The sequence below is a fragment of the Vigna radiata genome, chromosome 10, assembly GCF_000741045.1.
Source record: "Vigna radiata var. radiata cultivar VC1973A chromosome 10, Vradiata_ver6, whole genome shotgun sequence".
Taxonomy (NCBI): domain Eukaryota; kingdom Viridiplantae; phylum Streptophyta; class Magnoliopsida; order Fabales; family Fabaceae; genus Vigna; species Vigna radiata.
The window spans coordinates 12,161,732-12,189,290 of record NC_028360.1 but is presented as its reverse complement, the minus strand read 5'-3'; the positions used below and the strand labels follow the sequence as shown (position 1 = coordinate 12,189,290).

At 32.1% G+C, this 27,559-nt stretch overlaps 3 protein-coding genes across 3 annotated transcripts; 2 read left to right on the top strand and 1 right to left on the bottom strand.

Annotated features, from left to right (window-relative positions):
- Nucleotides 1-5,495: 5,495 nt before the first annotated feature.
- On the top strand, nucleotides 5,496-10,923 carry LOC106774560 (benzyl alcohol O-benzoyltransferase-like). Its single transcript, XM_014661591.2, has 2 exons — nucleotides 5,496-6,056; nucleotides 9,883-10,923. Exons 1-2 carry the CDS (start codon nucleotides 5,604-5,606, stop codon nucleotides 10,804-10,806), a joined length of 1,377 nt encoding a protein of 458 aa, XP_014517077.1. The 5' UTR covers nucleotides 5,496-5,603; the 3' UTR covers nucleotides 10,807-10,923.
- A 4,011-nt stretch (nucleotides 10,924-14,934) lies between these two features.
- On the top strand, nucleotides 14,935-17,436 carry LOC106774836 (benzyl alcohol O-benzoyltransferase-like). The gene is made up of 2 exons (XM_014661866.2): nucleotides 14,935-15,425; nucleotides 16,516-17,436. Exons 1-2 carry the CDS (start codon nucleotides 14,970-14,972, stop codon nucleotides 17,434-17,436), a joined length of 1,377 nt encoding a protein of 458 aa, XP_014517352.1. The 5' UTR covers nucleotides 14,935-14,969.
- Nucleotides 17,437-24,534: 7,098 nt separating this feature from the next.
- LOC106775380 (benzyl alcohol O-benzoyltransferase-like) lies at nucleotides 24,535-26,607 on the bottom strand. Its single transcript, XM_014662498.2, has 2 exons — nucleotides 25,999-26,607; nucleotides 24,535-25,592 (listed from the first exon to the last, which is right to left on the bottom strand). Exons 1-2 carry the CDS (start codon nucleotides 26,452-26,454, stop codon nucleotides 24,672-24,674), a joined length of 1,377 nt encoding a protein of 458 aa, XP_014517984.1. The 5' UTR covers nucleotides 26,455-26,607; the 3' UTR covers nucleotides 24,535-24,671.
- Nucleotides 26,608-27,559: the final 952 nt, after the last annotated feature.

Below are 27,559 nucleotides of genomic sequence, written 5' to 3'. Positions count from 1 at the left end.
TGATATTCTGATTTATAATTATGTACTTTTCTAATTTTAATTTTTTATAATTTTATTTATTTTCTAATTTTCTAATTTCATAATTTTATATTTTGTTAGTGTAAGATTTGGAAAAATAGGAGTTTTAAAAATAAAGGTTAAATATGTTTTTAGTCTCTATATTTTCAAGCGGTTTTGGTTTTAGTTCTTCTTTTAAATTAAAGTACATTTTAGTCATCCTTCTTAAGAAAACTTTGATTTTAATCCTTCAAAACTAACATCGTTAAAAAAAACCTGACGTGGCTAATGGTAATGTGCCATGTCATTTTTTTTATGTTGGTCAATCTTTCCCAGCTTCTCTCTCTCCCTCTCCCTCTCCCTCCAACTCTACCACAGTGGCCACCACCATCAATCGCGAAACCCTCATGCGCAACCACCCTCCACCACGCTCACCTCTATGGCCAACGTAAAACCTCCATTGTGTGCGTAGGGTTTGACATTGTATGATATTCTTTATTATATGTTGCAATTTGTATGGTTGTTGGTGTGCATGGTAAATTTGGAGTGATGACTCTTTCGGTCGTGTGATGCGAGAAATATATTTTCTTTGGCCGTGTGATGCGGGAAGATGATGGTTTGATAGTGATGACTCTTTTGGGCGTGTGATGCGGGAAAAAGATTTTCTTCGGCCGTGTGATGCGGGAAGAGGATGGTTTGGTAGTGATGACTCTTTGGCTGTGAGAAAATGATGATTTAGTAGTTTGATATGGGAAAGATGTTCTATTTGATCGTGTGATACGAGAAGAGGGTGTTACATGAATTGTAATGAATTGATTATGATGATCAGGTGGTGCGGTATTGTATAGGAAATAAACATTTGAGTTATGATGTTAACGTTGTGAAGTTAATGTTGTGATGATATATGTTTATGATTTGGTTATATTTGTAGCTAATATGATTATTTAATGAACTGATTATGATGATTAGGTGGTGTGGTAGTGTAGAGAAAATAAACAATTGAGTTATGATGTTAACGTTGTGAAGTTAATGTGATGATATATGTTTATGATTTGATTATATTTGTAGCTAATATGATTATTGTATATTGTGTGATATGATAATTCTGGTTGTTCACTCTAAAATGTTGTGATTGTATTATATTCAATGTTAGTTAAAATTGTTTATTGTTTTTCACCAGAATAATTAAAAATGTCATTAAAGTTATTTAAATGTTTTTATAATTTTTCTCCTCGAATTAGTACAGAAAATTTGATAAGAATTCTTTTGTCATTGTCAATTCACATTTTTCATTGATACTAATAATATTATTTTTCAACTTATATAAGTTAAGGTTTTTTTAGTTACATCTATATATTAATTATTTTATAATTAACATTGTTGACATTATTTACTTTGTTTTATATAAGTTTTTCTTATTAATATTTGTGAGAGTTTTCTTAATCAATATTACTATTTTTAGGTAGATGTTGATTGTATTTTTTTAATTGAAATTGTCTGAATTATATTTTGTTGATGTTTACATAGTTAAAATAATAATTTTTTATTTGGTACTTGTATTTGATCGTAATTGATATAATTTATTTAAATTAAAATATTAGAATTAAATTAATTATCTCAAACAAAGCATTCAACCCATTGACAATTTAAAATAAAAATAGTTCAAATTCAATACGTTTAATTTGAAAAAGATTACAATAGTTTTTATGCAAACACGAGCCAAATTTCATAGTTTGTTTTAGATATAGTCTGTGACATGATTAATTGAAGTTTTATATAGAAATATAGAAATTAAGAAAAAGTAGGTAGAAAGAACAAAAACTTGGTTAAACAGAAAATTAATGTTTAATGGTATGTATTAAAAAACAAGTTTTCATCAACTGTTACAACGGAAGACATAAATTGATATTTGTTGTTTCTTTAAGATACATATGTTTGTTACATTTATGTCACGTTAATTTATGTATCTTGGAAGAAAATATATATATATATATATATATATATATATATATATATATATATATATATTAATTTGTACTTCTTTTTAAATATATTAGTGCATCACATAAGTTATCGGAATTTGTTAAATGTTATAAGTATCTTAAATAAAGTTGTAAAGTACTGGAAAATAAGTTAAAAAAAAATAAAAAATATATGATAGAATTTTGAAATGGTAGACCTTCAATTTCCAACTATCATTTGTTATCCCATTTTCAACAACATTCAAATTTAATCACCAAATTTTCACAATTTTGAGTGATTAATATATCAATTTGAACACAATATAATTTAATAAAAGTTACTACAAAAATAATTGATGCCAAATCATTTTCTAACTATTTTTTAGTGAATTTACAAAAATCAAGATTTAGGATTTAAGTTGAATGAAATATGCTACTTTAATACAAAATATAATGGAAGAGAATGAAAACTTGAACTCGAATAAATATCATAATAAAAAGATGAAATAAATGAAAATTTGAACTCAAATAACATATTTAAAATTTAAGTTTACCGAATCTAAGTCTATTACAAAACAGACTTAAAATGTTTGAAATAAAAGACTTAAAAAAACTTATTTTATAGTAATATTTATTGCATTTGGTAGATTTTGTTTTAAAGGCCTATAAGTTATTCGATAAAAAAACATATAGCATGGTACTTTCATATATTTTTTTTTTCATAGTTCAAATTAAATTTATCATAGTAAAATGATTTGAGATATTTTTAATAAAAAAAATTGGGATTTAAATTTTTACTGATAGTTTATATTATTCTTCTATTAAACATTCAAAATACACTTATAAATACTTATTTTATTTTTTTAAATTATATTAATTTTTAATATAATAAAATTGATGTATATTAAACACAGAAAAATAACAAAAAAAATAATGTGGACTTGAACAATTATTATTGAAGTGACCTCTGTTCTAATACGTCCAATAACAATTACAATCACATGTGAATGGTTTTAGTATCTTGGTTGTTGATGCAAATAGACACATCAGTTCCCATTGAATGTGGTCCGGGCTGTCGGATTAACAACATGTTCAATCCTCTCATTTCTTGGTTGGGTTTGAATAAATGTGAACATGAGTAAATATCAAGATGATTTGATTTATTTATTCATAATTTTATTCATTATTTTATAGAGTTAAATTTTGATTATTTGTTGCTCTGATAAAAAAAAAATACAGTTATTGTTTATTAGGTGTCATTCTTAATTTATCGTGTTATTCATATTTAAATAAATTCTTTGAAAAATTATTATCTATTTTGAACATTTTTCTATCTTTCTATTTTATCTTGAGGAAAATTTGTGACAGTTTTTTCTTTTTTCATTTTACACATTTTAAGCTCTTTCTACATGACCAAACTACTATTTACACGTCAACTTCATGTAAATACATTAATTATCTTCTCTTAGTATGGAGTCTGATTGTCATTTTAACCAAATCTAAACCAACATTTACTTATTTTTTTTTGGCTTTTTCTAAATGTTAAAGAATGTACCAATCAAGTTATTATATACATTTTTTTAACATGAATTACATGTATAAAATATTTAATATTTAACTTTGATCGATATGAAGAATAAAAAAATATTGATTTTTTCTTTAGATGATATCTTGAATGTTTTCTCAAATATATTATGTAATTTACTTTTTTATGAATTTAAAAGTCAATTAATGGAATTGGTGTATCATTATTCTCTTAATATCCATTGTTTTTAACCTTTGACATGGGTGATTAGGTTGTAAAAATATCTAATGACGCATATATAGTATATATCTAATGACGCATATATAGTATCTTTTTTGCGTGTTTTTAATAAATTGCAATATTTTCTTCACATGAAACATACTTTATGACCCGTGTTTCAATCAATGAACTATGATCTTTGGCATTGTATCCAATTAAATTACTGTAAGTTGGAAAGTTATTAATGATGCAAAGTAACATTTAATGCATCTTGAATGTTTGAGAAGCATAGACATACATTATTTCAACTCGGTCAACCTACAACAACTCCAAGTCTACAATTAGTGAACTAAGATAAACATTATATCATTTACAGATTGTCTTGGAGTAGATAACATCATAAACATGTACTTTCTCTTCATGCACACTTTAGGAGATAAATTTTAAAAAAATAATATAATGAGTCAACAACTATAAATGGTACTTAAATTATCAAATAAATCATTTCATCAATATCTAAACCAAATTGAATATTTCTACATTCTTGATCAAATTGGAGAAATTTATTGTTAATATTTTTCCATTATATTAAATTAGTTAATAATAAAACAGTCTGTCAATTGTTCAACTTCTTGGCCTCCGTTATACAGGAATTGAAGCCACATAGCTATATTGATGACTTGGGCCCAAGTCCAATTTCCTTAGCCTAGTATCTCTTTTATTTGTATTAGAGATGTGTACAATGTGTTAGACATGTGGTACATTTAGACCTATATATAGGCATGCTAACACATCTTGTAGGAACTTTTGAGCTAATTGAATTGTTTACTATTGAGAATTACTCCAGAGCAATTCTACCTTGAAAGTCAAGGCTAGAGAATCCCAGAACAACCTCTTCCCTCAGGTTTGTCACCATTCTACCGATTGAAATCTCATCTACGATCCATTTTACCGATTGAAAACCTCAATCTCCTCCATCACACCGATTGAACCCTAGCTTCGATCATTTTATACCGAGTAAAACATCGAGATCTTCCATTTCACCGATTCAATCGGTGAAACCTTTCTCTTCCACCGATTAAAACCTCTCAAAACCCTAAACCTATCATTTACACCGAACAAACCACCCTAAACCCTAGGTTCTCTCCGTTTCCGTTCTTCTGCTGCGTCTATGGTCCGGTTCATCAGTCGATCCGTGCCAGTTTCTTCAGCTCGTCGTCGATCTGCCTCAGAGTCAAGCTCATCATATATGACCCCAATTCTGCTAGCAACATAGCCATAGCCATATATAATTTTGCAAGTAAAACATTTAAATAAATAGAGCGACAATTTTGAGATTTTCTTAAAGTTGTCGGTTGTAAAATAATTGAAATCATATATGGTCTTTCAGATAAAATAATTAAAAAATAGTGACAATTTTGAATTTTTTTTAAAATTTCGTGTATCTTTATGCCTTAGTTATTTAATAATTGAAGTCAAAAGAAATATATAGCTTCCAGAACCGAGACCTGTAACCCAATGGAATTTTCAAAATTCTCGCTCCGACTTAATATGGTTCGTTTTTTTGCAAAACGAAATAATAATAGTTAAAAGACCAAATCTGAAATTCTTTCCATTAATGTTTATAGAAATGATATTAGTAGAATCCATTATCGCAGAAGAGATATTAACTTTATACACACAAAATATGAAAAATGCAAAACCATGGTTACCAAATATTCTTTGACTGGTGCAGCAATTGATATGGTGGTCCCCTGATAGATGATCCTCTTGTTAAACGGGTGGTACTCCATCACTTTGGGTTCATTAATAGAGGACAACACACTTAGCTCCCGGAACTGAAACACTCACTCAACCCAAATCCATTTGCTTACTTTCTCTACTGTTCTCTCATAATTCTCATGGCCTCATCATCATCATCTTCTTCTCTCAAGTTTACAGTGCGAAGGTGCCAACCTCAGCTGGTGCCTCCTGCTATCCCCACTCCTCGTGAAGTTAAGCCACTTTCCGACATTGATGATCAAGAAGCCCTTCGTACCCACCTTCCCGTGATACAAATTTATCGAAAGCAAGCATCAATGGCAGAGAAAGACCCAGTTCAAGTCATTCGCCAAGCACTCTCCCAGACACTTGTCTTCTATTACCCATTTGCGGGTAGGCTTAGAGAGGGGCCTCACCGCAAGTTGATGGTGGATTGCACTGGAGAAGGTGTCATGTTCATCGAGGCCGATGCAGACGTCACGCTTGATCAGTTTGGCGATTCTCTCCAGCCTCCATTCCCATGCTTCCATGAACTTCTATACGATGTCCCTGGCACACAAGAAATTACCAACGCTCCCCTTCTACTTGTACAGGTTCAATACACTTACTCATCAATTTCAAGAATTTTTCTATTCATTTTCTCGATTTCTAAATTTTAAAAACTGATTTCTTATATAATTAATTTCTGTCAAAATCCACTAAGTTTTGAATTTTGTTTTTAAAACAAAAGAATTTAAATGGTATAAACTAACCCCAATGTGCTTTCTCTTCTTGATTCCGGAAGTATTTTATTCGTGGTTGTTCCTCCCTCCACCATCCCAGTTGTCCCTACTCCTCCTCATTATTTTTATTTATTCCAAAAATATTTTACATTTCTTCACTATTTTCTTTTATTCTAAAAATACCCTATACATCCCCATCATCCTCGATAATTTTTCTCTTTCTCTATCTGTATTAATGGATTATTTACATAACTCAGATTTGGACTTCATATATTCCTTTAAATAAGTTTGATTCAATCTTATTTTCATTGTTCAATATATTTTTTTCTTCACATTACTTAATAAATGATAAAATTTTATTCTAAATTTCTAAAAAAGTGTTTATATATACCTGTGTTTTTTTACATTTAATATCTATAATTTTTAAAATTATATTATGTTTTAACTTACCGACATGTTTGAATTAAATAACTTGAATAAAGTATTTTATTTATTAGATAAATAATATAAAAATATTATTAAATACTTAAAATATAAAAGAAAAGTTATTTGTGAAAGATTTGAAATTTATTTAGTTCTTTCGTCATTATAAAGTTAGTATATAATAATAATATATTATTATTTATTATTAATAGTATTCGGTTTATTGTTTTGTATTTGCATATAACTTTTAAGTTTATAAAATAGTAGTGGTAGAAACACTAATATCGAAGTTTTCTCTGAATTTTATATTTTGCAATAAGTTCAAATCTGAGTATATAGTGGAGAGGTGTAGAGTATTTTTGGAATAAAAGAAAATAATGGAGAGGTCCAGGAACACTTAAGATGGTGGAGGGAACAACACTCTTTATTGGTAGTCTTATACTGGTTTTGATAGAGAATGGGCTGGTTCGCCCTTTTGTCAATATTTTTTTTTTTGATTGATATGCTCTCATAGCCTATTACAAAGTGGGATGTATAACATTCGTACATAATAATAATTTAACAAAGACGTGAGATGTTCAACATAAATTTTAGCTTGGTTCTTACACTTATTCTTGGTCCAAATTTTCAAAACTAGGGTAGCTTGACCAATAATTCACATAAATGAGAGAATTTGATTTTTTTTTTTTACAGATTTAGTGTATATCATCATGAGTTTCGATGACTTCAAAGTCGTCATAAGTAGGATAGTAAAAAATTTTGCACATGTAGATATCCGCAGATAAAATCTGTGACGGATAGTTACTATCCACAAATATTTATTACCTATGGGTAATGAATAACATGTATGTATTTTAATACCAGTTTCTAAATGGGTCGAGTGAAAGTATTATACTATCTGACCCACGAATACTTGTTACTTGCAAAAAAATAATCATAATTTAATTTATATTTTTCAAAATTATTATTCTTAAAAAAAGGCAAAGCTTTTCAATTAAAAACTACCTAAACCTAATTAAAAATCCCAATTGCTTAATTGTTAGTTTTTCTCAAAAACTCTATTTAGAGTTTTTTTGCCATCTCTTCTCTTTTATATTTCTCGCGAACAAACTTAGAAGTTCCAAGCTTCTTCTCTATCTCCGTTTCACGTGGACAAATTAGCATGGGGAAAATCATTTGTGACCTGCGCAAAAAAGGTTGTCTCATGGTGGCAAAGACAACGATGCAACGATGGTGCGACTTCATAGAGGGAGGGGGCTTTTAAGTTTCGTGGCGACTTCAGAGCACAAGAGTCCAATTCTCGCGTTTGGCTCACGATTTTGGGATTGGGTTTTCTTTGTTTTTCCTTTGGAGGTGTTGGCGAAATATTGGGAGTTCTTATTGGGGATTTGAAATTGAGAATTTATGATTGTTGTTTCTCACAAGTTAAGGTTAGGGTTTTTATTATTGGGGCTTTTGGTGACATTATAAAGAGTTTGGAGTTTATGATCTTCTTTTTTGGTTTGGAAATTTTTGGGATTCTTGGTCTTGCAGTGTTTTGGGATTTTTCCTGCGTTTTTTATCTTGGGATTCTAAGCTTGCAATTTTGTTCTTGCAAATTAGAGGTTATGTTAAATTTAATTAAAAAATTAAAATTTAATTTAATTTATATTATATATATATTTATAATTTTACATTTTTTTAAATTTTTGCGGGTATATGTGGATACCTGTGAGTTTTCAAATAATCATGAGTATCTTTTAAGCGAGTACTCACACAGGTAACAAGGGATTTTGCATATTAGATTTATGGGTGTTGCTCCCTCCACCTCCCCAAGTGAGACCTCCACCTCCCCACTATTTTAATTTATTTCAAAAATATTCTATACTTCTCCACTATTTTCTTTTACTCCAAAAATACCCTATACCTTCCTACTATCTTTAACCATCTTTCTCTTTCTCTCTCTACATTAATGGAGCATTTACATGACTCAAATTCTTAAATAAGTTTGATTCAATCTTATTTTTGCTGTTGAATATATTTTTTTCTTAAATTACTTAATAAATGGTAGAATTTTCTTCTAAATTTCTAGAAAAATGTTTATATATATATGTGTGTTTTTTTTAATATAATATTTATAATTTTTAACATAAAATTCAAAGGAAACTTCAATATTAGTACTTCCACCATTTCCATTTCCATTTTATAAAATTAAGAGTTAGATGCAAATATAAAATAATAAACATAATAATATTAATAGTAAATAATGATATATTATTATTATATACTAATTTTATAATGACGAAAAAACTAAATAAATTCTAAATCTTTAACAAATAATTTTTTTTATATTTTAAGTATTTAATAATATTTTTATATTATTTATCTAATAAATTAAATATTTTATTCATGTTATTTGAGTCAAACATGTCGGTGAATTAAAACATAATATAATGTTAAAAATTATAGATATTATATGTAAAAAAACACACACACACACATATATAAACATTTTTCTAGAAATTTAGAACAAAATTTTACTATTTATTAAGTAATTTGAAAAGAAAAANATATATTCAACCGCAAAAATAAGATTGAATCAAACTTATTTAAGAAAATATATCACAATTTGAGTCATGTAAATGCTCCATTAATGAGGCATGTAAATGCTCCATTAATATTGAGAGAAAGAAAAAGATTGTTAAGAATAATAGGAAGGTGTAAGGTATTTTTGGAATAAAAGAAAACAATAGAGAAGTATAAAATATTTTTGAAATAAATTAAAATAGTAGGAAGATACAGGTCTCACTTGAAGAAGTACAAGGAGCAACACCCTATTACATATCAAATTGCGAGTAGATACAATCTATATCTAACACGACCTTTTGTTATCCCTGATCATAGGTCATGAGGACTGTCCGTTTGTATTAAAATCGTCATCAGTCATTATAACTTTCCATTTTTATTAAACTAAAGTTATTAATATTCATAACAACTTGAGTTGTATTATATTTTGAGTTAAATAGTTCAGAGAAAATACAATACAATTAAATTTGTAATGAATCATAATCACTTTAGTTCAATAAAAATTAAAAGCTGTCAGACTTCGATGCAAATTATTAGTCTATATAAATTTTGAAGATTCGATGCAAATTATTAGTCTGAATTGCAATCTGTCCGTTGTAAGAAAAATTGTGAATTACGGGTCAAACTAGCCTAATTATCAAAATTTTCCATAGAAAAAATTAACGAGAAAGAAATGTGTGAACTTCTTAGATATGGAACAAAAATGCAGGTGACACGGCTCAAGTGTGGTGGTTTCATCTTAGCCATCCGCCTCAACCACACCATGTGTGATGGACCCGGTTTCAAACAATTCATGAGCGCGTGGGCGGAAATGGCTAGAGGTGCAACCAAACCTTCCATCGCACCAGTGTGGCGTAGGGAGCTCCTAATGGCAAGAGACCCACCTCGCATTACATGCAACCATCGCGAATTCGAGCAAGTCCAAGATACCCTTCCTTCTTCAGACCAAAACTTGGTTCAACGATCATTCTTCTTTGGACCACTCGATATAGCTGCACTTCGGCGCTTGATTCCCCAACACCTTCAGCACTGCACCACATTTGACCTCATCACAGCATGCCTCTGGCGCTGTCGCACAAAAGCACTGCAGATAGAGGCAGACGAGGATGTTCGCATGATGTGCATAGTCAACGGACGTGGTCGATTCAACCCTCCACTTCCTGTTGGTTACTACGGCAACGCTTTTGCATATCCGGCGGCAGTAACGACTGCAGGGAAGCTATGCAGAAACCCATTTGGGTATGCGGTGGAATTGATAAATAAAGTGAAAGGTGAGATGACAGAAGAGTACCTGCAATCTGTTGCAGACCTGATGGTGATGAAGGGACGATGCTTATTCACAACTGCGAGGTCTTATATGGTGTCACATTTGGCACGTTTGAACCTTAAAGAAGTGGATTTTGGATGGGGTGACGCTGTGTATGGTGGAGGAGCCAAAGCTGGGGCTGGGAGGTTCTTAGGAGTTTCGTATTTCTGTTCTGCTAAGAATGGAAAAGGAGAAGAAGGCATAATATTTCCGATTTGCTTACCTGCTGAAGCTATGGAGAGATTTGCTCAAGAGTTTAACCTCATGCTAGGCAACAAAAGCCAACCTCAAACCAGTTCTGCTACTTTTATAATGTCTACCCTCTAATAATATGTATTTCATGTAATAATTTAGCTGACTTAATAGATAAAATCTAGACTATTACGATGTTATTTAACGTTTGTTTTGTTTATCAGTAATGATAAACGGGAAATTAACGTTTGTGAAAAGGTCACTAATATTATGCTACTTTCATATTCTTTTTTGTTATATTACAAATTATATTCATCATAGTAAATGAGCCAGATTTTTTTAATAACAAAAAAATGAGATTTAAATTTTTACTGATTTCTAATATTATTCCTCTATTAAACGTTTAAAATACACATGCAATTATACTGAATTTATTATTTAAAAATATTTTAATTCTTTTAATATAATAAAATTAATGTATTTTAAACACACAAAAAAAGTTATGTTGACTCGAACAATTATTACACATGTGATCTCTGTTCTAATACGCACAATAACAATTACAATCACATAGAGGTGACGTTAAATGGTTTTTGTCTTGAGAATGTCTTGGTTCTGTTGATGAAGACACATCAGTTCCCATTATATGTGACCCAGGCTGTCGGATTAACAACTGAAATAAAAGTGGAATCTTCAACCCTCTAATTTCTTGGTTGAGAAGGATGAGATTCTTTGAATAAATGTTAACATGAGTAAATATAAAAAAATGTGAACATAGTAAATATGAAAATGATTTTATTTATTTCTTAGTAATTCCATTTATTATTTTAGTGTTAAATTTTAATTATTTGTTGCTCTGATAAAAAAATACAGTTATTGTTTACTAGGTGTCATTCTTAATTTATCGTGTTATTTATATTTAAATCAATTCTTTGAATTTTTTTATCCATTTTGAAAAATATATTTTTATTTTATCTTGAGGGAAAACTTGTGACTTTTTTTTTTCATTTTACATATTTTAAGCTCTTTCTCCATGATCGGACTACCGCTTTTCTATTACACGTCAACTTCATGCAAATTGAGACAATTATATAGTACTCGGTACTATGTTGCATATCTTAATGTCTAATGAGTTATTCAAATAATTTTATTATATATATATATATATATATATATAAAATTTAAATTATTCTTTTAACTTTAATATATTTTATATATTTATACTTAAAAATTGATAGACTTTAGAAGGGGACAATTATATAGTACTTGGTACTATTCAGTTGCATACTTTAATGTATAATGAGTGGTTAAATTTTTTTTATTATATAGGTTTAATTATTTTAAAAGTCTCTGTATGTCTCAAATTTGTCTTTCAATTTTTTTAACCTTTACTATTAAAAAATTGACTCATTAAAGTTAAGATGAAGTGACCTGACATATTGTTATAAACTTTTTAAATGATGCAACTTTAGTAATATGAAATTTCATCTTTTTAAAATAGAAAATTGTATAAAACACATTTCATTTCAATTCTCTTCGATTATACATAAAAACTTAATATATTTTTAGGTTAAAACTCTTTATACGGCCCTTGTATTTGTTTTGAAATTTTAATTCGATTTTCATATAGTTTCAATTGGGTATTTTTTTAAATGTGTAACAAATAGACAAATATCATTAACAATGTTTAAATTATTAACGATGGTATACTGTAAACATTATGATATGGACCTTTTTATGAGGTAAAATTTAATTGTCGTTATATGTAAAACTTTGTCAATAAAAGAAAAATGGATTTCAACAGAAAGAAAGTTAGGAATTTGAGTTGAAAGGCCAAAGGCCTATAAGCAATAGCAGGTTAGGAACCAACGTGCAAGGTTCAAGCAACTTCCATTGAGCACAAAACTCGTGAACAGGGTAAAGGAAATGGTGAAAAAGGAATATCATAAGGATTTTACAGTTGATGAGGATGGCAAGTGGGCTTTGCAAGGATGAAAATGACGTATTATTTCTGCTCTTTCTTGTTGGGTTCCTGCTTGAGGAATGACTAGCTTGTAACTCATTCATCAGCATGGAAAATTGTTTTAGGTGTAACAGTGGTGTATTTATCCTTGAATAAAAGTGTATCATAATCATATTCTATTTCAATTTGAATAGTGTAAATACATTATCAACTATCAACTGAGCTCTTTATGAACAAGCCTAGAAGACACCATCATTTCTAACTCCCCTATTCGTGGAGGATATATATGTAATATCTTAATTAATACAATAGTCTCAATTATATGCTTAGTGTTGGTATAAAAATTATTCTGTTTATTGAAACTTGAAATTATTCTACAAAATATGGTGATACATAAACAAAGAGTAATACACTTAACTCTTCTCTCTAAATTAGAAAAATTTACAAAGAACACAATTCATGTTTTGAGTACTCACATTCTCCTCTTTTTTTATCTCACAACGATGATCCTTTTTTCTTTCTTTTCTTCTTCCTTGCTCCTTTCACAATGTTTCAAAATCCCAAACTCTGTTCCGGTTGAAACCCATATCTACTATCGGAATCCCTAACTCTGTTCCTATTGAAATCCTTCTTCCCTCTTCTAAGTTGAAACCCATATCTACTATCGGAATCCCTAACTCTGTTCCTATTGAAATCCTTCTTCCCTCTTCTAAGTTTTATGAATAACAAAAATTGAATTCCACCTCTTAAAAAGGACCGTGTCAATATACAAAACAAAGTTGTAAAGTATTTGATTCAATGATTATCATTGTTTCCCAACTAGTTGTAATATAGGCAAGAATAACAATTGTCATCCAATGCATTACATAATAATTGTACTCATATGATCCGGTTTATTACATTACAATATATAAGCATAATTATATATAATTGAGGAACATATCTGGAATAAAATAATTATAAATATATGGATAAAAATATCAAACCGTGAGGGGCAATCATGCAAACTTTTTAGCCTTAGCAATTGAATGCGCTAACAACATCATATGAAAAAGGAAATGGTTTAGGATATACATATATAACAAAGAAAGTTCATAACATAGATATTCTTACCTAGCTAATTAATTGTCTGAGATTGTTAAGGGAGACTTGTTTAAAGAGCAAAACCACACAAAAAGGTTGTCTGTTAGGGAAACCATTAATAGTTTTCACTAGTGCAGAATTGGCCTTTAACGTCACCCCTTAGACGTCGGACCACAAAATATCCAACGTAAATTATTGACTGGTGGCATTTTTGTAAATAAGTTTACCATATAGAGTCGGTTAGGAGGGTCCTCGACGTCTATAAGTTTATAGACGTCACCCCCTAACCTTCGTCCCGAGCCAAGAAAGAGTGATCGACCCATTTCAGCGGATCGTCTCAAGTCTTGTAGTCGGACTCATAGGAGCCTACGTCATGTGAGGCCCACCCGTACCCGCAGATAACCGGCCAGCCTCCTGTAGGTTCCGCCTTGGTCGCCTCCACTTCAATTCCGCCCTAAAGAAGGAAGAGCAACTCTCTATTTATCATTCGGTCGCCACTATAAACAGGTGACCCGGGAGGATATTCCCTCGCTTGATCTGCCCTCTCCAAATAAGAGAATGACACTAAACTGGGAGAAGAAACCCCACTGCCGCCAGACGAGTCCCCGCCGTCCCCGCCCGCCGACATTTGAAGAAGACAACTAAATAGTAGCCATTTATTACCTTGTTAAAGCAACACTAAACCAAATGGTAAGGAAAGAAGGAAGGAGATAAGAGTAAAAATGACAGTGCCACGCACCCCTATTTATAGTAAAACTTTTTGAAACCACCAACACATCTCAGTCGTTGGAATCTACCATGATCAAGGGCCCAGGTTACGCAACGGTCCCACTACCCGAGGCCACCGACCTATTATGGAACGACACGTGTTTTCCCACTCAAACCAACTTCAAAGGAGTGTCACCTAGCCCCAGTCCATTTTCAAACCCAACGACAATTAATTGTCTAAGGCTTGGGGTGCCTGATGTACTGGGGTGAACCGAATGCTTAGACGGATGGTTGTTAAGCAACGACAAGACCGTACGACCGTGACAGATTGGTTAACATACATTAAGATAAGACGAGATTAAGGGTTATTGGGTTGTGATTGGGCCCTAATTAAGGTTTCCCTAATCCAAGGTCCATAACCAACACTATAAATTCAGGTCAAAGGTCCATTAATGAAGGACAACACACTTGGCTCCACGAACTGATACACTCACTCAACCCAAATCCATCTGCTTAGTTTCTCTTCTGTTCTCTCATAATTCTCATGGCCTCATCATCATCATCTTCTTCTTCTCTCAAGTTTACAGTGAGAAGATGCCAACCGCAGCTGGTGCCTCCTGCTATCCCTACTCCTCATGAAGTTAAGCCACTTTCCGACATTGATGATCAAGATGGTTTGCGTGTCCACCTTCCCATGATACACATTTATAAAAAGCAAGCATCAATGGCAGAAAAAGACCCAGTTCAAGTCATTCGCCAAGCACTGTCACAAACACTTGTCTTCTATTACCCATTTGCGGGTAGGCTTAGAGAGGGGCCTAACCGCAAATTGATGGTGGATTGCACCGGAGAAGGTGTCATGTTCATCGAGGCCGATGCAGACGTCACATTTGATCAGCTTGGCGATTCTCTCCAGCCTCCATTCCCATGCTTCCATGAACTTCTATACTATGTCCCTGCCACACAACAAATTACCAACACTCCCCTTCTACTTGTACAGGTTCAATACACTTACTCATCAATCTCAAGAATTTTTTATTCATTTTCTACATTTCTAAATTTTAAAAACTGATTTCTGTTATAATTAATTTCTGTCAAAATCCACTAAGTTTTGAATTTTGCTTTTAAAACAAGAGAATTTAAATGGTACAAACCAACTCAAATGTGCTTTCTCATCTTGATTTCATAAGTATTGAATTGGTAGTCTTACTGGTTCTCGTAGAGAGAATGGGCTGGTTCGTCCTTCTGTCAACTTTTTTTTTCATTGATATTCTCTGATAGCCTATTACAAAATGGGGTGTATAACATTCGTCGATAATAATTTAACAAAGTTCAACATAAATTTCACAAGTAGCTTGGTTCTTGCACTTATTCTTGGTCCAAAATATCAAAACTAGGAAGCTTGACCCGTAAATTACAAAAAAAAAAATGTGATAATTTGATTTTTTTTTTCCAAATTTAGTGTAAATAATCATTAGTTCTAATAACTTTTAAGTACAAGTTGTCAATAAATAGAAATTGTCATAACTATTAAGTCTTCTTCATAAAATTGTGAAAAAGGAAAATCATCAAGACTCATAATAACTTGTGTATGAATGCATTAAATTGAACTTGACATAACTCATGACTAGTTTTAGTTTGTATTGAAGTCGTCATCATTCATTAGAACTTTAAATTTTTATTGAACTAAAGTTATTAATAATTATAATGAGTTCAATTATATTATATTTTGAGTTTAATAGTTCGGAAAAAAAATATAATACAACTAAATTCGTCATAAGGGATGATGATTTTAGTTCAATAAAAATTGAAATTTATCATGAACCATATTGTCTTCAATACAAATTAAAAGTCGTTAAGAGTCAATTTCAATTCAACATATTTATAAAGAAATTGTAAATTTTAATGACTTTCACTTTTTTATATGAAAAAGTGGTCATGACTTAGAATCACCTATCCATTTTAAAAAAAATCAAACTTCCTTATTTTTGTAAATTACAGGTCAAACTAGCCTAATTTTGAAAATTTCCAATGGAAAAAGTTTACGAGACGAAATGTGTGAGCTTGTTGGATATGGAACAAAAATGCAGGTGACACGGCTCAAGTGTGGTGGTTTCATCTTAGCCATCGGCCTCAACCACACCATGTGCGATGGACCCGGTTACCAACAATTCATGAGCGCGTGGGCGGAAATGGCTAGAGGTGCAACCAAACCTTCCATTGCACCAGTGTGGCGTAGGGAGCTCCTAATGGCAAGAGACCCACCTCGCATTAAATGCAACCATCGTGAATTCGAGCAAGTCCGAGACACCCTTCCTTCTTCCAACCAAAACATGGTTCAACGATCATTCTTCTTTGGACCACTCGATATAGCTGCACTTCGACGCTTGATTCCCCAACACCAGCACTGCACCACATTTGATCTCATCACAGCATGCCTCTGGCGCTGTCGCACAAAAGCACTGCAGATAGAGGCAGACGAGGATGTTCGCATGATGTGCATAGTCAACGGACGTGGTCGATTCAACCCTCCACTTCCTGTTGGTTACTACGGCAACGCTTTTGCATATCCGGCGGCAGTAACGACTGCAGGGAAGCTATGCAGAAACCCATTTGGGTATGCGGTGGAATTGATAAATAAAGTGAAAGGTGAGATGACAGAAGAGTACCTGCAATCTGTTGCAGACCTGATGGTGATGAAGGGACGATGCTTATTCACAACTGTGAGGTCTTATATTGTGTCACATTTGGCACGTTTTAACCTTAGACAAGTGGATTTTGGTTGGGGCGAGGCTGTGTACGGTGGAGTGGCCCAAGCTGGGGTTGGGAGGTTCTTAGGAGTTTCGTATTTCTGTTCTGCTAAAAATGGAAACGGAGAAGAAGGCATAATATTTCCGATTTGCTTACCTGCTGAAGCTATGGAGAGGTTTGCTCAAGAGTTTAACCACATGCTATGCAACAAAAGTCAACCTCAAACCAGTTCTGCTACTTTTATAATGTCTACCCTCTAATAATCTGTATTTCATGAAGTAATCTAAACTAGTACGAAGTTATTTAACGTTTGTTGTGCTTATGAGTAATGTTAAGGGAGAAATTAACGTTTTGTTAAAAGGTCATCAATGTTAATTTAGACTACATATTTATAAAAATTTTACTGTATATTTTTTTAAGATTTGTTTTGCAACGTGATATAGAATTTGTGAGGATAAAAATCCTTTTTTTTATGAAAGAGTAATTAGATTTTTCTTTTTAAATGCCTGTAATTAATTCGTTAAAAATAATATCCCTTTTACCACACACATTCTGAAAAACAGGTCCACAAAAAATAAATAAAAATTTAAAATTAAAATGATTATTTGAAACTATATGGCAATGATATAAATTAATTATTATTGAGTAAATTAATTTATCTAATTGAATGTTTAGGTGAAATCATCAACTCAAAAATATCATAAAAGAGCTATGATTTGGTGGACCTTAAAACAGATTAGAGCAGGGTTATTAATACATATATAGATTTACAAGAGTTGTTAAATTTAAAGGAAAAAAAATTCAGCACTTTTTCCCGATGTTATATAAGTTTACTCAGCAAACAACCAATTTATGCCACTTAAAACTTTTTAATAATAGAAAAAAAGAATATTATGCTACTTTCATATTCTTTTTTGTTATATTTCAAATTATATTCATCATAGTAAAATGACTCCAGATTTTTTTAATAACAAAAAATTTGAGATTTAAATTTTTACTGATTTCTTATATAATTCCTCTATTAAACATTTAAAATACACATGCAATTATACTGATTTTATTATTTAAAAATATTTTAACTCTTTTAATATAATAAAATTAATGTATTTTAAACACACAAAAAAAAGTTATGTTGACTCGAAGAATTATTACACATGTGACCTCTGTTCTAATACGCACAATAACAATTACAACGGGGTGTAAATGGTTTTTGTCTTGATAATGTCTTGGTTCAGTTGATGCAGACACATCAGTTCCCATTATATTAGCCCCAGTCTCTCGGATTAACGCATGAAACAAAAGAACAAAAAATTCTTTTAACAACTTTTTTTTTTTTTACAGCACATTATAGTTTATGATTAATTTATTTTAAATATTTTTTTAAAAATAAATTCAAATATTAATAAAATAATAACACATATTTTATTGTTAAAATTATTAAAATATCCACTTCGAAAACAAAAATGATATGTCCTTAGTTGAGAAGGATGAGATTCTTTCAATAAATGTTAACATGAGTAAATATAAAAGAAAATGTGAACGTGAGTAAATATCAAAAAATGTGAACATGAGTAAATATCAATATCAAGATGATTTTATCTATTTCATAATAATTTCATTTATTATTTTAGTGTTATATTTTAATTACTTGTTACTCTGATAAAAAAATACGATATTGTTTATTGGGTGTCATTCTTAATTTATATCGTGTTATTCATATTTAAATCAATTCTTCGAATTTTTTATCCATTTTGAACATTTTTCATATCTTTTTATTTTATCTTGAGGGATAACTTGTTATTTTTTTTTTCTTTTCATTTTACACATTTTGAGCTCTTTCTCCATGATGAAACTACCGCTTTTCTATTATCATGCAAATGGAGACAATTAATTATATGCATAACGATATTTTAAAAACTATTCTTTAATAATATTTTTATAATAGAACACGTGTCACCATTCTATTGGTTCGTTTGAATTTATTTTTAAAAAGTATTTGAAACGGACTAATCATAAACGGTCACGTATGCGTTGTCAAAAAATTATCAAAAAAAATTGTTAAAGAGACTTTTTCTTAATTATATAGTATTCGTTACTAAGTTGATCTTAATGTCTAGTGAGTGGTTCAAATAATTTTATTATATATAATTTAAATTATTCTTTTAATTTTAATATATTTCATATATTTATACTTAAAAATTTATATACTTTAGAAGGGGACAATTATATAGTACTTGGTACTGTTGCATACTTTATAATGTCTAATGAGTGGTTAAATTTTTTTTTATTATATAAGTTTAATTATTTTAAAAGTCTCTTTTATGTCTCAAATTTGTCTTTCAACTTTTTTTTTATCTTAATTAGATTCATAATTTTAAAAAATGGTAGTAATGTAGCTTTTACTATTAAAAATTTGACTGATCGAAGTAAAGAAGAAGTGACGTGACATATTGTTATAAATTTTTTAAATGATGCAACTTTAGTGATATGAAATTTCATCTTTTTAAAATAGAAAATTGTAAAAAACACATTTCGTTTTAATTCTCTTTTTGAAATTTCAATTCGATTATCAGATAGTATCACTCGGGTCCTTTTTTTTAAATGTGTAACAAATACACAAAAATCATTAACAATGTTTAAATTATTAAAGATGGTATACAGTAAACATTGTGATATAGATTTTTTTTATGAGGTGGAATTTAACTGTCGTTATTTATAAAAGGATTCCGTTATTTTAACACAACTTTTTTGACACACTTTTGACACACAAACGTGTCAAGTTGCCATTGGTTGGGTTATTTTTTTTTTTTCAAAAATCTGGGCACCAAAACGAAAAGAGTTTTCCTTTCCAAATATACCCTTTACTTATTTTTGTCTCAGATTTCGTTCTCTCTCTCACATTTTGTTGTCCCCTACGTTGTTCTCCCCCTGCTTCCTCTGTTTGACGGTTGGTTAGTGGTTCTCCATTCTAGATGATTGGTGGAGATGGGAAGTCACGAACAAAAGCTTCGTTGGAGCAAGGTAAATGCGTTGTTGGGTCTGATATGGTTTTGGGTTTGGGTTCTTGGGTTCTTGCGTTGTTGCATTCTTGTTGTCGGTTTTCGTTGATGTTGTGGTTAGGGTATTTGGTTTTTGGTTTGGGTATTCGGTTCTTAGTTTTTGGGTTTTTTTGTTATTTCCTTTTGTGTTTACATTTGTTTTGTTTTTGGTTGAGCAGTTGACGGTTCGTCATTATTTTTCAACGATGTATGTTTGCACTTTGAACAACTACTTGACGGATGAGCAATGGTTCGTCATTATTTCTCAGACCGAACATGGTGGAATGTCACAGAACACACCGGATGTAATGTGCAACACCGAACCACAATTGAAGACCTATGTGAGGATGGGAAAAAGAATGCGTTATAAGAGCCAAGCCTTGAGGATACCATACACAGGAATTGTAGGACCTAAAAAGAAAAATTAGTGATTATTGTATGGTATTTTGAATAGGACAAGAACTTGATGTTGAATAGGATAAGAACTTGATGTTGTAATTAAACCTATATCTTGCAATATATAGTAGATGAATGTTTGGTTGCATGTATTTATGTTATTGAAGTGGTTTATATTTTGATTTGGTGTACATTTTAAATTTTGAAGAATCCATTTTTTGGAAGTGATAATGTTAGTGATATGATGAATTTGACTGAATTGGTGAAGATGATGATGCTAAATTGTGTGTTGTAATTGTTTACTATTGTGTTGTAATTTCAATTTTTAACAACCTGATGAACATAATGAGGCACCAATGAAAACATAAGGGACCACAACTGAAGTTCTGCATGTTTGGTGCAAAAAACTGCATTGTAATTGATTACAAGGGGTTGTAAACGATTACGCGTGTCTGAATTGGATTCTGCACATCCTGTTGAACTGAAGGAGCCACCAGTGAACACGTGGGGGACCACTGGTGAATAACAGTGTCTTTTGACCCAAGTCTAGTTCTTTTAGTTGTAATTTTCTATTCTTTATTGAGGAATGGTTGCATCTTAATGTTTTGGGTCCCCCAAGATGGAGGTGGGGACCACCCATTGAGAGATTATAGTGTTAAGTGAAGTTCTGCCATGTCTGGTGAAACAAATTGCATTGTAATCGATTACAAGGGGTTGTAAACGATTACGCGTGTCTGAATTGGATTCTGCACATCCTGTTGAACTGAAGGAGCCATCAGTGAACACGTGGGGGACCACTAGTGAATAGCAGTGTCTTTTGACCCAAATCCAATTCTTTTAGTTGTAATTTTATGTTCTTTAGTGAGGAATGACTGCATCTTAATGTTTTGGGTCCCCCAAGATGGAGGTGGGGACCACCCATTGAGAGATTATAGTGTTAAGTGAAGTTTTGCCATGTCTGGTGCAAAAAACTGTATTGTAATCGATTACAAGGGGTTGTAAACGATTACGCGTGTCTGAATTGGGTTCTTCACATCCTGTTGAACTGAAGGAGCCACCAGTGAACACGTGGGGGACCACTGGTGAATAACAGTGTCTTTAGACCCAAGTCCAGTTATTTTAGTTGTAATTTTATGTTCTTTAGTGAGGAACGACTGCATCTTAATGTTTTGGGTCTCCCAAGATGGAGGTGGGGACCACCCATTGAGAGATTATAGTGTTAAGTGAAGTTTTGTCATGTCTGGTGCAAAAACCTGCATTGTAATCGATTACAAGGGGTTGTAAACGATTACGCATGTCTGAATTGGATTCTGCACATCCTGTTGAACTGAAGGAGCCACCAGTGATCACGTGGGGGACCACTGGTTAATAGCAGTGTGTTTTGACCCAAGTCCAGTTCTTTTAGTTGTAATTTTATGTTCTTTAGTAAGGAATGACTGCATCTTAATGTTTTGGGTCCCCCAAGTTGGAGGTGGGGACCTCCCATTGAGATATTATTGTGTTAAGTGAAGTTTTGCCATGTCTGGTGCAAAAAATTGCATTGTAATCGTTTACAAGGGGTTGTAATCGATTACGCGTGTCTGATTTGGATTATGCACATCCTGTTGAACAGAAGGAGCCAACAGTGAAAACGTGGAGGACCACTGGTGAACAACAGTCTGTTCTGAACGTTGTAGGTGATTATCTAGTGTTTTACTGTCCATTAAGTACGACTTTATTTCACTACTTAAGATTTTGTCAAATATAATACAGGAAACATTGGTTGTTCAATGTCATGGACCATTGTACGTTGATGTTGTTCATTGGTTGTGTCCCTTTCGGAACCCACACTGCCTCTTCTTCTCCACATAACCAAAGGAGGACAGAGACTCATATCTTATTCTTTGTTCATTGCCATACACCACTGTATGTTGACACCATTGCAACTGCACATATTTCATACAAATAAATCAATGGCGGTGGATTAGGGTTCACAAAACACAAAAACAATAAAGACAACAAAAATACACTAGTGTTGGAGAAGCGAGACAATGAGAAAGAGAGGGACAACGCGAAAGACACCCAAACCCAAAACGAAACAAAGCCACAACACTAAACAAACCCAAAACGAGAAAAGAACTTAAGTGAAAAAGCGAAAGACACCCAAACCCAAAACGAAACATAGCAACAACGCCAAACAAACCCAAAACGAGAAAGAGAGTTGAAGCGCGTTAGGGAGCAATGTGAGAGATGAAGCGAATGGAGAAAGAAGGAGGCGAATGAAGAGAGGAGGAGGCCAATGGAGAGAGGAGACGACAGACCCAAGCCAAATTGAACGAAAGATAAAATTGAAACCGCGAAAATTAAATTTCATATATTTCGTTTTCCAAAATTACCCTCCGGATCATTTAAAAGAGAGTTGAGTTTCTTCACCCAAACAACCAACCGAACGAAGCCATGTGGCATGTGTCAAAAGTGTGTTAAATGAAGGGTGTCAACGAAACATTTTCCTTTATAAAACTTTGTCAACAAAAGAAAAATGGATTTCAAGAAGAAGAAAGTTAGGAATTTGAGTTGAAAGGCCAGAGCCCTATAAGCAATAGCAGGTTAGGAACCAAAGGGCAAGGTTCAAGCAACTTTCACTGAGCACAGAACTTGTGAACAAGGTAAAGGAAATGGTGAAAAAGAAGTATCATAAGGATTTTACAGTTGATGAGGATGGCAAGTGGGTTTTGCAAAGATGAAAATGACGTATTCTTTTTGCTCTTTCTTATTGGACTCCTACTTGAGGAATGACTAGCTTGTAATTCATTTATCAATATGAAAAATTGTTTTAGGTGTAAAAGTATAACTTTTGGGTGTATTTATCTTTGAATAAAAGTGTATCATAATCATATTCTATTTCAATTTGAATAGTGTAAATATATTATCAACTGTGCTTTTTATGAACAGGCTTAGAAGACAACATCATCTCTTATATCCCATATTGGTGAATGATATGGAATATCTTAATTAATACAATAGTCTCAATTATATGCTTGTTGGTATAAAAATTATTCGGTTTATTGAAACTTGAAATTATTCTACAAAATATGGTGATACACAAACATTAATACACTTAACTCTTCTCTCTAAATTTAAAAAAATTACAAAGAACACAACCCATGTTTTGAGTACTCAGTGCTCACACTCTCCTTTTTTATATCTCATAAGGGTGACCCTTTTTCTTTCCTTCCTTCTTCCTTGTTCCTTTCACAATGTTTCAAGATCTCAATTCTATTTCGGTTGAAACCCATATCTACTATCAAAATCCCTAACTCTTGTTCCTATTGAAATCCTTCTTCCTCTTCTAAACATTACGAATAACAAAAATTGAATTCCATCTCATAAAAAGGATCATGTCAATATAAAATACAAAGTTATAAAGTATTTGATTCAATATTATCATCGTTTCCCAATCACTATATTAGAAAGGATGGAATTATATACGAAAATTATACATGCATAACAGTTTTGTGCATGATCATTGACCAAAGCAAAGAGGATAGAAAAACGAGTAGAAACTTACTTGTTCTAAAACAGAAATTGATTGGTTGAATTTGTAGACCTTAACGTTGTGATTGTCTAGAAACCTGATCCTCAAAGAGATGACTTGGGAGTTAGAACTCTTAGAAAAAAAAATACACAACTCTATAGATTTTAAAATAATGAAACTCGTTTATAACAAAATTATTTATAATAAAATCATTTAACATTAAAATAATTGAGTCTCACTATTTTTAGACGACTTCTAAAATACCATTTTTCTGGATTTTTACAATTTTTAACCAATAAATTATAGGCATTTAAAAAGAAAAATCTAATTACTCTTTTATAAAATGGATTTTTATCGTTACAAATTTTGTATCAGATGGCAAAACAAATCTTAAAATATGTAAAGTGAAAAGTTTATAAATATTTAGTCTAAATGAACATTGATGACTTTTGACAAAGGTTCATTTCCCGTTTAACATTTGTCATAAACCCAACAAACGTTAAATAACATCGTAATAGTCTAGATTCTATCTCTTAAGTCAACTAAATTATTTCATGAAATACTTATTATTACAGGGTAGACATTGAGGTTGGCTTTTGTTGCCTAGCATGTGGTTAAACTCTTCCGCAAACCTCTCCATAGCTTCAGCAGGTAAGCAAATCGGAAATATTATGCCTTCTTCTCCTTTTCCATTCTTAGCAGAACAGAAATACGAAACTCCTAAGAAGCTCCCAACCCCAGCTTGGGCCACTCCACCGTACACAGCGTCACCCCAACCAAAATCCACTTGTCTAAGGTTAAAACGTGCCAAATGTGACACAATATAAGACCTCACGGTTGTGAATAAGCATCGTCCCTTAATCACCATCAGGTCTGCAACAGATTGCAGGTACTCTTCTGTCATCTCACCTTTCACTTTATTTATCAATTCCACCGCATAACCGAATGGGTTTCTGCATAGCTTCCCTGCAGTAGTTACTGCCGCCGGATATGCAAAAGCGTTGCCGTAGTAACCAACAGGAAGTGGAGGGTTGAACCGACCACGTGCGTTGACTATGCACATCATGCGAACATCCTCGTCTGCCTCTATCTGCAGTGCTTTTGTGCGACAGCGCCAGAGGCATGCCGTGATGAGATCAAATGTGGTGCAGTGCTGGTGTTGGGGAATCAAGCGCCTAAGTGCAGCTATATCGAGTGGTCCAAAGAAGAATGATCGTTGAACCATGTTTTGGTTGGAAGAAGGAAGCATATCTTGGATTTGCTCGAATTCGCGATGCTTGCATGTAATGCGAGGTGGGTCTCTTGCCATTAGGAGCTCCCTACGCCACACTGGTGCGATGGAAGGTTTGGTTGCACCTCTAGCCATTTCCGCCCACGCGCTCATGAATTGTTCGTAACCGGGTCCATCGCACATGGTGTGGTTGAAGGCGATGGCGAAGATGAAACCACCACACTTGAGTCGTGTCACCTGCAATTTTGTTCCATATTCAACAAGTTCACACATTTTGCTTCCGGTAATTTTTTTCTATGTTAACTACGACCGAGAATAAGTGCAAGAAACAAGCTACTTATGAAATTTCTGTTGAACATCTCACTATCAGAGCATATAAATGAAAATAAAAAATTGACAGAAGGACGAACCAGCCCATTCTTTCTATCAGAACCAGTAAGACTACCGATACTTCAGAAAATCAAGATGAGAAAGCACATTTGAGTTGGTTTGTACCATTTAAATTCTCTTGTTTTAAAAGCAAAATTCAAAACTTAGTGGATTTTGACAGAAATTAATTATAACATAAAAATCAGTTTTAAAATTTAGAAATCCAGAAAATGAATAAGAAAATTCTTGAGATTGAGGAGTAAGTGTATTGAACCTGTACAAGTAGAAGGGGAGTGTTGGTAATTTGCTGTGTGGCAGGGACATCGTATAGAAGTTCATGGAAGCATGGGAATGGAGGCTGGAGAGAATCGCCAAGCTGATCAAATGTGACGTCTGCATCGGCCTCGATGAACATGACACCTTCTCCGGTGCAATCCACCATCAATTTGCGGTTAGGCCCCTCTCTAAGCCTACCCGCAAATGGGTAATAGAAGACAAGTGTCTGCGAAAGTGCTTGGCGAATGACTTGAACTGGGTCTTTCTCTGCCATTGATGCTTGCTTTTTATAAATGTGTATCATGGGAAGGTGGACACGCAAACCATCTTGATCATCAATGTCGGAAAGTGGCTTAACTTCATGAGGAGTAAGGATAGCAGGAGGCACCAGTTGCGGTTGGCATCTTCTCACTGTAAACTTGAGAGAAGAAGAAGAAGATGATGATGAGGCCATGAGAATTATGAGAGAACAGAAGAGAAACTAAGCAGATGGATATGGGTTGAGTGAGTGTATCAGTTCGTGGAGCCAAGTGTGTTGTCCTTCATTAATGGACCCAAAAGTGATGAACTACCAGCCGTTTAACAAGAGGATCATCTATCAGGGGACAGAGGACCACCATATCTTCTGCAATAATGGATGATGATAGTAAGAAAAATAAATATATTTAGTAAATATAATATAAAAAAATACTGGTTACTTTATAAAAGTAAAAAAAAAAAAAATCAAGAATTATCACACAACCAATATTTGTCTTACAGTATCTAGATCTAATATTTTTTTTCGGAGATCGTGTTTTTTGAGACTAAAACTAGTTTGAGCATTGGAATTTATCAAGTAAATGTGGGATTATTTGAAAGTTTTGTCTTATTTTATTTTGTTAGTACGAAAATATAAAATTGACTTTATTTTATTGTAGATAACATTAAAGATTATGACATTAGTTAAAATAAATTTTATTTTTATTTTAATAATTTATATATACATTTCACCAAATTATATTCATAGTTCAACTTATGTTAGTTCAACTTATGTTGTAAGTATTTAGAAAAAAATAATCATTGTTTATAAAGTGAATTGATGATTTTAAGACTAGATGAGCAACAAAATTCAAAGAGGTTATGAAAATTTAATATCCTATTTTTTTTTCTTAATATTTTAAAATTATATTTTTTAACGAAAGTAATGAGTTGTTAATCTAAGATTAGAAAAAAAATTGTTTGAAAAACCTTTCAAGTATGGTATCAATCTAATTTTGTATTTTAGTTTGAAAAACCTTTCAAATTTGTATATATACTCTTCAACTCAATACCATTCAATTTTCGCTATCAATCTAATTTTAATTCTGCAATGCAATGTTTTCAAACCTTCTGTATGAAGGGTGTTGGAAGTCCCACATCGACTAGAGATGAGGCCATTTAAGTGTATATAAGTGGATGCAACCTCACCCTACAAGTCAGTTTTGTGGGGTTGAGTTAGGCTTAAATTCTACTTCTAACATGGTATCAGAGCTATGATTGGAGCTCTTCCTAGTGATTTCTGTTGTCGTTGTCCCTTATAT

Excerpts from the sequence above, each read along its gene's own strand:
- LOC106774560 (XM_014661591.2), top strand. The coding sequence starts at position 5,604 with ATGGCCTCATCATCATCATCTTCTTCTCTCAAGTTTACAGTGCGAAGG. Across the intron at positions 6,057-9,882 it reads CTCCCCTTCTACTTGTACAG|GTGACACGGCTCAAGTGTGG; the intron begins GTTCAATACACT and ends ACAAAAATGCAG.
- LOC106774836 (XM_014661866.2), top strand. The coding sequence starts at position 14,970 with ATGGCCTCATCATCATCATCTTCTTCTTCTCTCAAGTTTACAGTGAGA. Across the intron at positions 15,426-16,515 it reads CTCCCCTTCTACTTGTACAG|GTGACACGGCTCAAGTGTGG; the intron begins GTTCAATACACT and ends ACAAAAATGCAG.
- LOC106775380 (XM_014662498.2), bottom strand. The coding sequence starts at position 26,454 with ATGGCCTCATCATCATCTTCTTCTTCTTCTCTCAAGTTTACAGTGAGA. Across the intron at positions 25,593-25,998 it reads CTCCCCTTCTACTTGTACAG|GTGACACGACTCAAGTGTGG; the intron begins GTTCAATACACT and ends ACAAAATTGCAG.